Here is a 16,370-nt window from a genome sequence, read left to right on the forward strand (position 1 = left end):
AGCGTGTTGGTGAGCGTGTTGGTGAGCGTGTTGGTGAGCGTGTTGGTGAGCGTGTTGGTGGTGAGGAGGCTGAACTCACTTCTTCTGCTGCTGGAGCAGCTTGCGCTCCTCCTTGCTCCGCTTGCGTCTCTTGCTAGCGTCGTGGTGGTGAGCGTGGCGGTGAGTGGTGAGCGTGGCGGTGAGTGGTGAGCGTGGCGGTGAGTGGTGAGTGTGGTGGTGAGTGGTGAGCGTGTTGGTGGTGAGGCTGAACTCACTTCTTCTGCTGCTGGAGCAGCTTGCGCTCCTCCTTGCTCCGCTTGTGTCTCTTGCTAGCGTCGTGGTGGTGAGCGTGGCGGTGAGTGGTGAGTGTGTTGGTGAGTGGTGAGCGTGGTGAGTGGTGAGTGTGGTGGTGAGTGGTGAGTGTGTTGGTGAGTGGTGAGTGTGGTGGTGAGTGGTGAGCGTGGTGTTGGTGGTGAGGCTGAACTCACTTCTTCTGCTGCTGGAGCAGCTTGCGCTCCTCCTTGCTCCGCTTGCGTCTCTTGCTAGCGTCGTAGTCGCCCTTGAGGGCAAAGCGAGCGGCCTCCACTTTGACGGTGCAGCCCCTCAGGGAGCTCTCATCCAGCAGGCGCATGGCCAGCTCCACAGACTCCCTCTGGGAGGGGCGAGTCACCCACTTAGTCACCCGCTTAGTCACCCACTTAGTCACTCAGTCACTCACTCACTCAGTTACTCACTCAGTCACTCAGTCACCCGCTCATTCACTCGCTCAGTCACTCACTCAAACTCTCACTCAGTCACTCAGTCACTCAGTCACTCGCTCAGTCACTCGCTCAGTCACTCAGTCACTCGCTCAGTCACTCAGTCACCGGCTCAGTCACCCGCTCAGTCAAGCGAGCGGCCTCCACTTTGACGGTGCAGCCCCTCAGGGAGCTCTCATCCAGCAGGCGCATGGCCAGCTCCACAGACTCCCTCTGGGAGGGGCGAGTCACCCGCTTAGTCACCCGCTTAGTCACCCGCTTAGTCACTCAGTCACTCATTCACTCGCTCAGTCACTCACTCAGTCACTCACTCAGTCACTCGCTCGCTCAGTCACTCGCTTAGTCACCCGTTTAGTCACTCAGTCACTCGCTTAGTCACTCAGTCACTCGCTTAGTCGCTCATTCACTCGCTCAGTCACTCGCTCAGTCACTCGCTCAGTCACTCGCTTAGTCACTCAGTCACTCACTCAGTCACTCGCTCAGTCACTCACTCAGTCACTCGCTCAGTCACTCAGTCACTCGCTTAGTCGCTCATTCACTCGCTCAGTCACTCGCTCAGTCACTCAGTCACTCGCTTAGTCACTCAGTCACTCGCTTAGTCGCTCATTCACTCACTCAGTCACTCGCTTAGTCGCTCATTCACTCGCTCAGTCACCGGCTCAGTCACTCGCTCACTCAAGCGAGCGGCCTCCACTTTGACGGTGCAGCCCCTCAGGGAGCTCTCATCCAGCAGGCGCATGACCAGCTCCACAGACTCCCTCTGGGAGGGGCGAGTCACCCGCTTAGTCACCCGCTTAGTCACCCGCTTAGTCACCCGCTTAGTCACTCAGTCACCCGCTTAGTCACCCGCTTAGTCACTCAGTCACCCGCTTAGTCACCCGCTTAGTCACTCTGTCACTCGCTTAGTCACCCGTTTAGTCACCCGCTCAGTCGCTCAGTCACTCACTCAGTAACTCCTTCACTCGCTCAGTCGCTCGCTCAGTCGCTCAGTCACTCAGTCACTCAGTCACTCGCTCGCTCAGTCACTCGCTTAGTCACCCGTTTAGTCACTCAGTCACTCGCTTAGTCACTCAGTCACTCGCTTAGTCACTCAATCACTCGCTTAGTCGCTCATTCACTCGCTCAGTCACTCGCTCAGTCACTCGCTCAGTCACTCAGTCACTCGCTTAGTCACTCAGTCACCCGCTTAGACAACCGCTTAGTCACTCGCTCGCTCAGTCGCTCAGTCACTCAGTCACTCACTCAGTCACTCGCTCAGTCACTCGCTCAGTCACTCACTCGCTCAGTCACCCCTTAGTCACCCCTTAGTCACTCGCTCAGTCACTCGCTCAGTCACCCCTTAGTCACCCCTTAGTCACTCGCTCAGTCACTCGCTCAGTCACCCCTTAGTCACCCGCTTAGTCACCCGCTCAGTCACCCCTTAGTCACCCGCTTAGTCACACGCTTAGTCACCCACATAGACACCCGCTTAGACACTCGCTTAGTCACCCGCTTAGTCACCCGCCTAGACACCCGCTTAGTCACCTGCTTAGTCACCCGCTTAGTCACCCGCCTAGACACCCGCTTAGTCACCCGCTTAGACACCCGCTTAGACACTCGCTTAGACACCCGCTTAGTCACCCGGTTAGTCACCCGCTTAGACACTCGCTTAGACACCCGGTTAGTCACTCGCTTAGTCACCCGCTTAGACACCCGCTTAGACACTCGCTTAGACACCCGCTTAGTCACCCGGTTAGTCACCCGCTTAGACACCCGCTTAGTCACCCGGTTAGTCACTCGGTTAGTCACTCGCTTAGTCACCCGCTTAGTCACCCCTTAGTCACCCCCTTAGTCACCCGCTTAGTCACCCCTTAGTCACCCGCTTAGTCACCCCTTAGTCACCCCCTTAGTGACCCGCTTAGTCACCCGCTCAGTCACCCGCTCAGTCACCCGCTTAGACACCCGCTTAGACACTCACTTAGACACCCGCTTAGTCACCCGCTTAGACACCCGCTTAGACACTCACTTAGACACCCGCTTAGACACCCGCTTAGACACCCGCTTAGACACCCGCTTAGACACTCGCTTAGACACCCGCTTAGTCACCCGCTTAGTCACCCGCTTAGACACCCGCTTAGACACTCGCTTAGACACCCGCTTAGACACCCGCTTAGACACTCGCTTAGACACCCGCTTAGACACCCGCTTAGACACCCGCTTAGACACCCGCTTAGTCACCCGCTTAGTCACCCGCTTAGACACTCGCTTAGACACCCGCTTAAACACCCGCTTAGACACTCGCTTAGACACCCGCTTAGACACCCGCTTAGACACCCGCTTAGACACCCGCTTAGACACTCACTTAGACACCCGCTTAGACACCCACTTAGACACCCGCTTAGACACCCGCTTAGACACCCGCTTAGACACCCGCTTAGACACCCGCTTAGTCACCCACTTAGACACCCGCTTAGACACCCGCTTAGTCACCCGCTTAGACACCCGCTTAGACACTCGCTTAGACACCCGCTTAGTCACCCGCTTAGTCACCCGCTTTGACACCCGCTTAGACACTCGCTTAGACACCCGCTTAGTCACCCGCTTAGACACCCGCTTAGACACCCGCTTAGTCACCCGCTTAGACACCCGCTTAGTCACCCGCTTAGACACCCGCTTAGACACCCGCTTAGTGACCCGCTTAGACACTCGCTTAGTCACCTGCTTAGACACCCGCTTAGACACCCGCTTAGACACCCGCTTAGTCACCCGCTTAGACACCCGCTTAGACACTCGCTTAGACACCCGCTTAGTCACCCACTTAGACACCCGCTTAGACACCCGCTTAGTCACCCGCTTAGACGCTCGCTTAGACACCCGCTTAGACACCCGCTTAGTCACCCGCTTAGACACTCGCTTAGTCACCCGCTTAGACACCCGCTTAGACACCCGCTTAGACACCCGCTTAGACACCCGCTTAGACACTCGCTTAGTCACCCGCTTAGACACTCGCTTAGTCACCCGCTTAGACACCCGCTTAGACACCCGCTTAGTCACCCGCTTAGTCACCCGCTTAGACACCCGCTTAGACACTCGCTTAGTCACCCGCATAGACACCCGCTTAGACACCTGCTTAGACACCCGCTTAGTCACCCGCTTAGTCACCCGCTTAGACACTCGCTTAGTCACCCGCTTAGACACCCGCTTAGACACTCACCCACTCACTCACTCACCCACCCGCCCACCCACCCACCTTGAGGTAGCAGCAGATCCCATCACCCTTGAGTGTGTCCGTCACTCACCCGCCCACTCACTCACTCACTCACCCACTCACTCACTCACTCACCCACCCGCCCACTCACCCACCCGCCCACTCACTCACTCACCCACCCACCCACCCACCTTGAGGTAGCAGCAGATCCCATCACCCTTGAGTGTGTCCGTCACTCACCCACCCACTCACCCGCCCACTCACCCACTCACTCACCCACCCGCCCACTCACTCGCTTACTCACTCACCCACCCACTCACCCGCCCACTCACCCACTCACTCACCCACCCGCCCACTCACCCACCCACTCACCCACTCACTCACCGACTCGCTCACTCACCCACTCACTCACCCACCCGCCCACTCACTCGCTTACTCACTCACCCACTCACCCACTCACCCACCCGCCCACCCACCCGCCCACTCACCCGCCCACCCACCCGCCCACTCACTCACTCACTCACCCACCCACCCACATTGAGGTAGCAGCAGATCCCATCACCCTTGAGTGTGTCCGTCACTCACCCGCCCGCTCACTCACCCACCCACTCACCCATTCACTCACTCACCCACCCACTCACCCATTCACTCACTCACTCACCCACTCACTCACCCACTCACTCACCCGCCCACCCACCCACCTTGAGGTAGCAGCAGATCCCATCACCCTTGAGTGTGTCCGTCACTCACCCGCCCACTCACTCACTCACTCACCCACTCACTCACTCACTCACCCACCCACTCACCCATTCACTCACTCACTCACCCACTCACTCACCCACTCACTCACCCGCCCACCCACCCACCTTGAGGTAGCAGCAGATCCCATCACCCTTGAGTGTGTCCGTCACTCACCCGCCCACTCACTCACTCACTCACCCACTCACTCACTCACTCACCCACCCGCCCACTCACCCACCCGCCCACTCACTCACTCACTCACCCGCCCACCCACCCACCTTGAGGTAGCAGCAGATCCCATCACCCTTGAGTGTGTCCGTCACTCACCCGCCCACTCACTCACTCACTCACCCACTCACCCACTCACTCACCCACCCGCCCACTCACCCACCCGCCCACTCACTCACTCACTCACCCACCCACCCACCCACCTTGAGGTAGCAGCAGATCCCATCACCCTTGAGTGTGTCCGTCACTGAATCCCGGTACAACTTGCACTTGAGGTTGCCCGTGGCCGGATCTCTGACGACGATGCCACACTTGGACATTAGCTCCTCAAACTCCTCCTGCGTGATGTCCGTGGGCAGCCCTGGCAAATACCACAACCACCACCACCACTAGAGCCACAACCACTACCATCACAACCACTACCATCACAACCACTACAAGCACAATAACTATAACCACAACCACTACCACCACAACTACTACCATCACAACCACAACCACCACCACAACTAACACAACCACTACCACCACAACAACAACTACTACAACCACCATAACTATAACCACAACCATTACCACCAAAACCACTACCATCACAACCACCACCACCACAACTAACACAACCACTACCACCACAACAACAACTACTACAACCACCATAACTTTAACCACAACCACTATAACCACAACCACAACCACCACAACTAACACAACCACTACCACCACAACAACAACTACTACAACCACCATAACTACAACCACAACCACTATAACCACAACCACTACCACCACAACCACTACCATCACAACCACCACCACAACCACTATCACCACAACCACCACCACAACTAACAAAACCACTACCACCACAACCACTACCACCACAACCACTACCATCACAACCACAACCACCACCACCAGAGCCACCACCACCACAACCACTATCACCACAACCACCACCACAACTAACACAACCACTACCACCACAACCACTACCATCACAACCACTACCATCACAACAACTACCATCACAACCACTACCACCACAACAACAACTACTACAACCACCATAACTATAACCACAAACACTACCACCACAACAACTACCATCGCAACCACCACCACCACAACTACCACAAACACCACCACCACAACAACAACTACTACAACCACCATACCTATAACCACTACCACCACAACCACCACCACCACAACCACTACCACAATCACTACCATCACAACCACTACCACCACAACCACTACCACCACAACTACCACAACCACTACCACCACAACCACCACCACAACTACCACTACCACAACCACCACCACAACTACGACTACCACAACCACTACCATCACAACCACTACCACCACAAACCACCACAACTACCACAACCACTACCACCACAACCACCACAACAACAACTACTACAACCACCAAAAGCACCAGAAATATAACCACAAACACTATCACCACAACCACGAAAACCACTACCACCACAACAACAACAACTACTACAACCACCATAACTACCATCACAACCACTACCATCACAACCACTACCACCACAACAACTACTACAACCACCAGAACTATAACCACAACCACTACCACCACAACCACCACAACAACTGCTACAACCACCATAACTATGACCACAACCACTATCACCACAACCACCACAACTACCACAACCACTACCACCACAACCACTACAACCACTACCACCACAACCACTACCACCACAACCACAACCATCACAACCACTACCATCACAACCACCACAACCACTACCATCACAACCACTACCACCACAACCACTACCATCACAACCACCACTACCACCACAATCACCACAACAACAAATACTACAACCACCATAACTATAACCACAACAACCACCACCACAACCACCACCACCACAACTACCACTACCACCACAACCACTACCATCACAACCACTACCATCACAACCATTACCATCACAACCACTACCACCACAACCACTACCACCACACCAACCACAACTACCACAACAACTACTACAACCACCACAAGCACCAGAACTATAACCAATATCACCACAACCACTACCACCACAACCACTACCATCACACCCACCACAACTACAACAACTACTACAACCACCACAAGCACCAGAACTATAACCAATATCACCACTACCACCACAACCACAATTATAACCACAACCACTACCACCACAACCACTACCACCACAACCACCACAACAACCACTACCACGTGAGGTGTCGACTGCTGTGCCAGGCTAGGTGCACGAGGAGGAGGTCACGTGACAGACCCAGCAGGTGCCATGGGTTGACTGCTGCTGTGCCAGGCTAGGTGCAGCTGTACCACCCCCACTGTGCCAACTCGCTGCGTTTTACCCGCCCGGCGCTCCGCTCGTTGTTGTGAGCGTCGCTCCTCGGCCCTCCATTGTTGTTGGAGGGCGACTGCCTCCTAATGGCCCAGTAGCAGCGTCCTCAAGGTGCACCTAGCCTGGCACTGCCCAGGGGCAGCGTCCTTCACAAGCCTCCTCCATATATATACCACTGTATACAACCACAATCAGAACTACCAACACACTCTCCCCACGTCTCTCTCCCCATGTCTCTCTCCCTGTGTGTCTCTCTCCCTGTGTCTCACTCTGTCTCTCCCCGTGTCTCTCTCTCCCCGTGTCTCTCTCTCCCCATGTCTCTCTCCCCGTGTCTCTCTCTCCGTGTCTCTCTCTCCCCGTGTCTCTCTCTCCCCGTGTCTCTCTCTCCCCGTGTCTCTCTCTCCCCGTGTCTCTCTCCCGCGTGTCTCTCTCTCCCCGTGTCTCACTCTCCCCGTGTCTCTCTCCCCGTGTCTCTCTCCCAGTGTGTCTCTCTCTCGCTCTCTCCATGTCTCTCTCTCCCCGTGTCTCTCTCTCCATGTCTCTCTCTCCCCGTGTCTCTCTCTCCATGTCTCTCTCTCCCCGTGTCTCTCTCCCCGTGTCTCTCTCTCCGTGTCTCTCTCTCCCCGTGTCTCTCTCTCCCCGTGTCTCTCTCTCCGTGTCTCTCTCTCTCCCCGTGTCTCTCTCTCCCCGTGTCTCTCTCTCCCCGTGTCTCTCTCTCCCCGTGTGTCTCTCCCCGTGTCTCTCTCTCCCCGTGTCTCTCTCTCCCCGTGTCTCTCTCCCCGTGTCTCTCTCTCCCCGTGTCTCTCTCTCCCCGTGTCTCTCTCCCCGTGTCTCTCTCTCCCCGTGTCTCTCTCTCCCCGTGTCTCTTTCTCCCCGTGTCTCTCTCCCCGTGTCTCTCTCTCCCCGTGTGTGTCTCTCTCCCCGTGTCTCTCTCCCCGTGTCTCTCTCTCCCCGTGTCTCTCTCCCCGTGTCTCTCTCCCCGTGTCCCTCTCTCCCCGTGTCTCTCTCTCCCCGTGTCTCTTTCCCCGTGTTTCTCTCTCTCCGTGTCTCTCTCTCCCCGTGTCTCTCTCTCCCCGTGTCTCTCTCTCCCCGTGTGTCTCTCTCCCCGTGTCTCTCTCTCCCCGTGTCTCTCTCTCTCCCCGTGTTTCTCTCTCCCCGTGTCTCTCTATCCCCGTGTCTCTCTCTCCCCGTGTCTATCTCTCAGCGTGTCTCTCTCTCTCCCCGTGTCTCTCTCTCCCCGTGTTTCTCCCCGTGTCTCTCTCTCCCCGTGTCTCTCTCTCCCCGTGTCTCTCTCTCCCGGTGTCTCTCTCTCCCCGTGTCTCTCCCCGTGTCTCTCTATCCCCGTGTCTCTCTCTCTCCCCGTGTCTCTCTCTCTCCCCGTGTCTCTCTCTCCCCGTGTCTCTCTCCCCGTGTCTCTCTCTCTCCCCGTGTCTCTCTCTCCCCGTATGCATCACTCACCACTGACGTATACATTTGTATTCTTCTCCTGTTCGATATCAAACCAACCTGTGGGAACGGGAGAGAGAACATCAATGAACTATAAACAATTCACCCAGCCAAACACACTCACACATCCACCCACACATCCACCCACACATCCACCCACACATCCACCCACACATCCACCCACACATCCACCCACACATCCACTCACCCAGCCAAAAACTCTCACACATCCACCCACAAATCCACCCACACATCCACCCACTCACACATCCAACCACACATCCACCCACATCCACCCACACATCCACCCACACACCCACACACCCACCCACACATCCACCCACTCACACATTCACCCACCCACACATCCACCCCCACACACATCCCCCACACATCCACCCACACATCCACCCACACACACATCCACCCACTCACCCATCCACCCACACATCCACCCACACATCCATCCACCCACACATCCACCCACACATCCACCCACCCACACACCCACCCACACACCCACCCACACATCCACCCACTCACACATCCACCCACTCACCCATCCACCCACACATCCACCCACACATCCACCCACACATTCACCCACACATCCACCCACCCACACACCCACCCACACACCCACCCACACATCCACCCACTCACACATCCACCCACACATCCACCCACACATCCAACCACACATCCACCAACTCACACATCCATCCACACATCCACCCACATCCACCCACGCATCCACCCAAACACCCACCCACACATCCACCCACTCACACATTCACCCACCCACACATCCACCCCCACACATCCACCCACACATCCACCCACACATCCACCCACCCACACATCCACCCACACATCCACCCACTCACCCATTCACCCACACATCCACCCACACATCCATCCACCCACACATCCACCCGCACATCCACCCACCCACACACCCACCCACACCCACCCACACACCCACCCACACATCCACCCACCCACACACCCACCCACACACCCACCCACACATCCACCCACCCACACATCCACCCACACACCCACCCACACATCCACACACCCACCCACCCACACACCCACCCACCCACACATCCACCCACACACCCACCCACACATCCACCCACACACCCACACATCCACCCACCCACACATCCACCCACACATCCACCCACCCATCCACCCACCCATCCACCCACCCACCCATCCACCCACCCATCCACCCACCCATCCACCCACACATCCACCCACACACATCCACCCACTCACCCATCCACCCACACATCCACCCACACATCCACCCACCCACACACCCACCCACACACCCACCCACACATCCACCCACTCACCCATCCACCCACACATCCACCCACACATCCACCCACCCACACATCCACCCATACATCCACCCACACATCCACCCACCCACACACCCACCCACACACCCACCCACCCATCCACCCACATCCACCCACGCATCCACCCACACACCCACCCACACATCCACCCACACATCCACCCACACATCCACCCACCCACACATCCACCCACACATCCACCCACACATCCACCCACTCACCCATTCACCCACACATCCACCCACACATCCACCCACCCACACACCCACCCACACACCCACACACCCACCCACACACCCACCCACACATCCACCCACCCACACACCCACCCACACACCCACCCACACATCCACCCACACACCCACCCACACATCCACCCACACACCCACCCACACATCCACACACCCACCCACCCACACATCCACCCACACACCCACCCACACATCCACCCACACACCCACCCACACATCCACCCACACATCCACCCACACATCCACCCACCCATCCACCCACCCACCCATCCACCCACCCATCCACAACCTTCACACCACCACCCATCCACCCACCCACCCATCCACCCACCCACCCATCCACCCACCCACCCATCCACCCACCCACCCATCCACCCACCCACACACCCACCCACCCATCCACCCACCCACACACCCACCCACCCACCCATCCACCCACCCACCCATCCACCCACCCACACACCCACACACCCACCCACACACCCACCCACCCATCCACCCACCCACACACCCACGCACCCACACACACCCACCCACACCCACCCACACACCCACCCACACACCCACCCACACACCCACCCACACACCCACCCACACACACCCACACACCCACCCACACACCCACCCAACCACACACCCACACCCACCCACACATCCACACACAAACCCACCCACACACACACCCACCCACACACCCACCCACACGCCCACCCACCACACACACACCCACACACACCCACACACCCACCCACCCACCCACACACCCACCCACACACCCACACACCCACACACTCACCCACCCACACACACACCCACCCACCCATCCACTCACCCACCCACACTCCCACCCACCCACACACACCCACCCACACACCCACCCACCCACCCATCCACCCACCCATCCACCCACCCACACACCCACACACCCACCCACACACCCACCCACCCATCCACCCACCCACACACCCACCCACCCATCCACCCACCCACCCATCCACCCACCCACACACCCACACACCCACCCACACACCCACCCACCCACACACCCACCCACACCACCCACACACCCACCCACACACCCACCCACACACCCACCAACCCACCCACACACCCACCCACCCACACACCCACACACCCACCCACACACCCACCCAACCACACACCCACCCAGACATCCACACACCCACCCACCCACACACACACCCACCCACATGCCCACCCACCCACACCTCACCCACCCACACACACACCCACCCACCCATCCACTCACCCACCCACACTCCCACCCACCCACACACACCACCCACACACCCACCCACCCATCCACCCACCCACAAACCCACTCACCAACCCACCCACACACCCACCCACCCACACACACCCACCCACACACCCACCCACCCACACACCCACACACCCACCCACCCACACACACCCACCCACCCACCCACACACCCACCCACCCACACACCCACCCACCCACCCACACACACCCACACACATCCACCCATCCACCAACCCACCCACCCATCCACCAACCCACCCACCATCCACACACCCACCCACCCACACACCCACCCACCCACACACACCCACCCACCCACCCACCCACACACCCACCCACCCACACACCCACCCACACACCCACCCACCCACCCACACACACCCACACACATCCACCCACCCACCCACCCACCCACCATCCACCCACCCACCCACCCACACACCCATCCACCCACCCATCCATCCACCCACACATCCATCCACCCATCCACCCACCCACCCACCCACCCATCCACCCACACACCCATCCACCCACACACCCACCCACACACCCACCCACCCACCCCCACACCCATCCACTCACCCATCCATCCACCCACACATCCACCCACCCATCCACCCATCCACCCACCCACACACCCACCCACCCACACACCCACACACCCATCCACCCACCCACTCACATCACAACCACCCACCCACCCACACACCCACCCACCCACACACCCACACACCCACCCACTCACTACCCACCCACTCCACCCACCCACTCACCCACACACCCACCCATCCACCCACCCACCCACACACCCACACATCCACCCACCCATCCACCCACACACCCCACCCACCCACACACCCATCCACCCACCCACCCACACCCCATCCACCCACCCACACACCCACCCACCCACACACCATCCACCCCACCCACTCACTCACACACCCACCCACCCACACACCCACACACCACACACACACCCACCCACACACCCACCCACACACCCACCCACACACCCACACTCCCACCCACCACCAACCCACCCACCCACCCACACACACACCCACCCACCCACACACCCACCCACACACCCACACACCCACCCACACACCCACCCACACACCCACCCACACACCCACCCACACACCACCACACCCACCCACACACCAACCCACCCACACACCCACCACCCACCATCCACCCACCCACCCACCCACACACCCACCCACCCACACACCCACCCACCCACCCACCCACCCATCCACCCATCACCCACACACCCACCCACCCAACCCATCACCCACCCACACACCCACCCACACACCCCACCCACCCACCCATCCACCCACACACCCACCCACCATACACACCCACCCACCCATCCACCCACCCACACACCCACCACACACCCACACATCCACCCACCCATCCACCCACCCACCACCCACCCACCCACACACCCACCCACCCACCACCCACACAACCCACCCATCCACCCACCCACACACCCACCCACCCACACACCCACACACACCCACACACCCACCCACCCATCCACCCACCCACACACCCACCCACACACCCACCCACCCACACACCCACCCACACCCACCCACCCACACACACCCACACACACACCCACCCACACATCCACTCACCCACCCACACACACACCCACCCACCCACCCACACACCCACCCACCCACACACACCCACCCACCCACACACACCCACCCACACACCCACCCCACCCACACACCCACCCACACACACCCACCCACCCACCCACACACACACCCACCCACCCACACACACCCACCCACTCAACCACCCACCCACCCATCAACCCACCCACTCACCCACACACCCACCCACCCATCCACCCACACACCCACACACCCACACATCCACCCACCCATCCACCCACACCACACCCACCCACACACCCACCCACCCACACACCCATCCACCCACCCACCCACACACCCATCCACCCACCCACACACCCACCCACACACCCATCCACCCACCCACTCACTCACACACCCACCCACCCACACACCCACACACCCACCCACATCACCCACCCACACACCCACCACCACACCCACCCACACACCCACCCACCAACCCACCCACCCACCCACACACACACCCACCCACCCACACACCCACCCACCACACCCACACACCCACCCACACACCCACCCACACACCCACCCACACACACACCCACCCACACCCACCCACACACCCACCCACACACCCACCCACCCACACACCCACCACCCCCCATCCACCCACCCACCCACACACCCACCCACCCACACACCCACCCACCCACACACCCACCCACCCATCCACCCACACACACACCCACCCACCCATCCACCCACCCACACACCCACCCACACACCCACCCACCCACCCATCCACCCACACACCCACCCACCCACACACCCACCCACCCATCCACCCCACCCACACACCCACCCACACACCCACACATCCACCCACCCATCCACCCACCCACCCACACAACCACCCACCCACACACCCACCCACCCACACACCCACCCATCCACCCACCCACACACCCACCCACCCACACACCCACACACCCACACACCCACACACCCACCCACCCATCCACCCACCCACACACCCACCCACACACCCACCCACCCACACACCCACCCACACCCACCCACCCACACACACCCACACACACACCCACCCACACATCCACTCACCCACCCACACACACACCCACCCACCCACACACACCCACCCACACACACCCACCCACCCACACACACCCACCCACACACCCACCCACCCACACACCCACCCACACACCCACCCACCCACCCACACACACACACCCACCCACCCACACACACCCACCCACTCCACACACACCCACCCACCCACACACACCCACCCACCCACACACACCCACCCCCCACACACACCCACCCACCCACACACACCCACCAACCCACACACACCCACCCACACACACCCACACTCCCACCCACCAACCCACCCACCCACCCACACACACACCCACCCACCCACCCACACACCCACCCACACACCCACCCACCCACACACCCACCCACACACCCACCCACACACCCACCCACACACCCACCCACACACCCACCCACACACCCACCCACACCCACACCCCACCCACCACCCACACACCCACACACCCACCCACACACCCACCCACCCACCATCCACCCACCCCACCCACACACCCACCCACCCACACACCCACCCACCCACACACCCACCCACCCATCCACCCACACACACACCCACCCACCCATCCACCCATCCACACACCCACCCACACACCCACCCACCCACACACCCACCCACCCATACACACCCACCCACCCATCCACCCACCCACACACCCACCCACACACCACACATCCACCCACCCATCCACCCACCCACCCACACACCCACCCACCCACCCACACACCCACCCACCCACCCACCCATCCACCTCCCACTACACCCACCCCACCCACACACCCACACACCCACCCACCCACACACCCACCCACCCACCCATCCACCCACCCACACACCCACCCACACACCCACCCACCCACACACCCACCCCACACCCACCCACCCACACACACCCACACACACACCCACCCACACATCCACTCACCCACCCACACACACACCACCCACCCACACACACCCACCCACCCACACACACCCACCCACCCACACACACCCACCCACACACCCACCCACCCACACACCCACCCACCCACACACCCATCCACCCACCCATCCATCCACCCACACATCCATCCACCCATCCACCCACCCACCCCACCCACCCATCCACCCACACACCCATCCACCCACACACCCACCCACACACCCACCCACCCACCCACACACCCATCCACTCACCCATCCATCCACCCACACATCCACCCACCCATCCACCCATCCACCCACCCACACACCCACCCACACACCCACACACCCATCCACCCACCCACTCACTCACACAACCACCCACCCACCCACACACCCACCCACCCACACACCCACACACCCACCCACTCAACCACCCACCCACCCATCCACCCACCCACTCACCCACACACCCACCCACCCATCCACCCACCCACCCACACACCCACACATCCACCCACCCATCCACCCACACACCCACCCACCCACACACCCATCCACCCACCCACCCACACACCCATCCACCCACCCACACACCCACCCACCCACACACCCATCCACCCACCCACTCACTCACACACCCACCCACCCACACACCCACACACCCACCCACACACCCACCCACACACCCACCCACACACCCACCCACACACCCACACTCCCACCCACCAACCCACCCACCCACCCACACACACACCCACCCACCCACACACCCACCCACACACCCACACACCCACCCACCCACACACCCACCCACACACCCACCCACACACCCACCCACACACCCACCCACCCACACACCCACCCACACACCCACCCACACACCCACCCACCCACACACCCACCCACACACCCACCCACCCACACACCCACCCACACACCCACCCACCCATCCACCCACACACACACCCACCCACACACCCACCCATCCACCCACACACCCACCCACCCATACACATCCACCCACCCATCCACCCAC

General features: G+C 60.0%; 1 protein-coding gene and 1 long non-coding RNA gene across 2 annotated transcripts in view; both read right to left on the minus strand.

The window, feature by feature from the left end:
• Positions 1–16,370, minus strand: part of LOC142908148 (uncharacterized) — a 219,794-nt gene that overhangs the window by 176,355 nt on the left and 27,069 nt on the right. The window lies entirely within an intron of this gene.
• LOC116958175 (17S U2 SnRNP complex component HTATSF1) overlaps positions 1–16,370 on the minus strand; it is a 54,173-nt gene that overhangs the window by 25,481 nt on the left and 12,322 nt on the right. Inside the window, exons 4-6 of the mRNA XM_076058427.1 lie at positions 8,751–8,798; positions 5,097–5,254; positions 468–631 (exon numbers count right to left, since the gene is read on the minus strand). Of these exons, the coding sequence (XP_075914542.1) occupies positions 468–631; positions 5,097–5,254; positions 8,751–8,798 (370 nt within the window). The remainder of the gene's footprint in view (positions 1–467; positions 632–5,096; positions 5,255–8,750; positions 8,799–16,370) is intronic.

This window comes from Petromyzon marinus (genome assembly GCF_048934315.1).
Source record: "Petromyzon marinus isolate PM22_M1 ecotype Great Lakes invasive population chromosome 73 unlocalized genomic scaffold, UKy_Petmar_22M1.pri1.0 chr73_unloc.5, whole genome shotgun sequence".
NCBI lineage: Eukaryota > Metazoa > Chordata > Hyperoartia > Petromyzontiformes > Petromyzontidae > Petromyzon > Petromyzon marinus.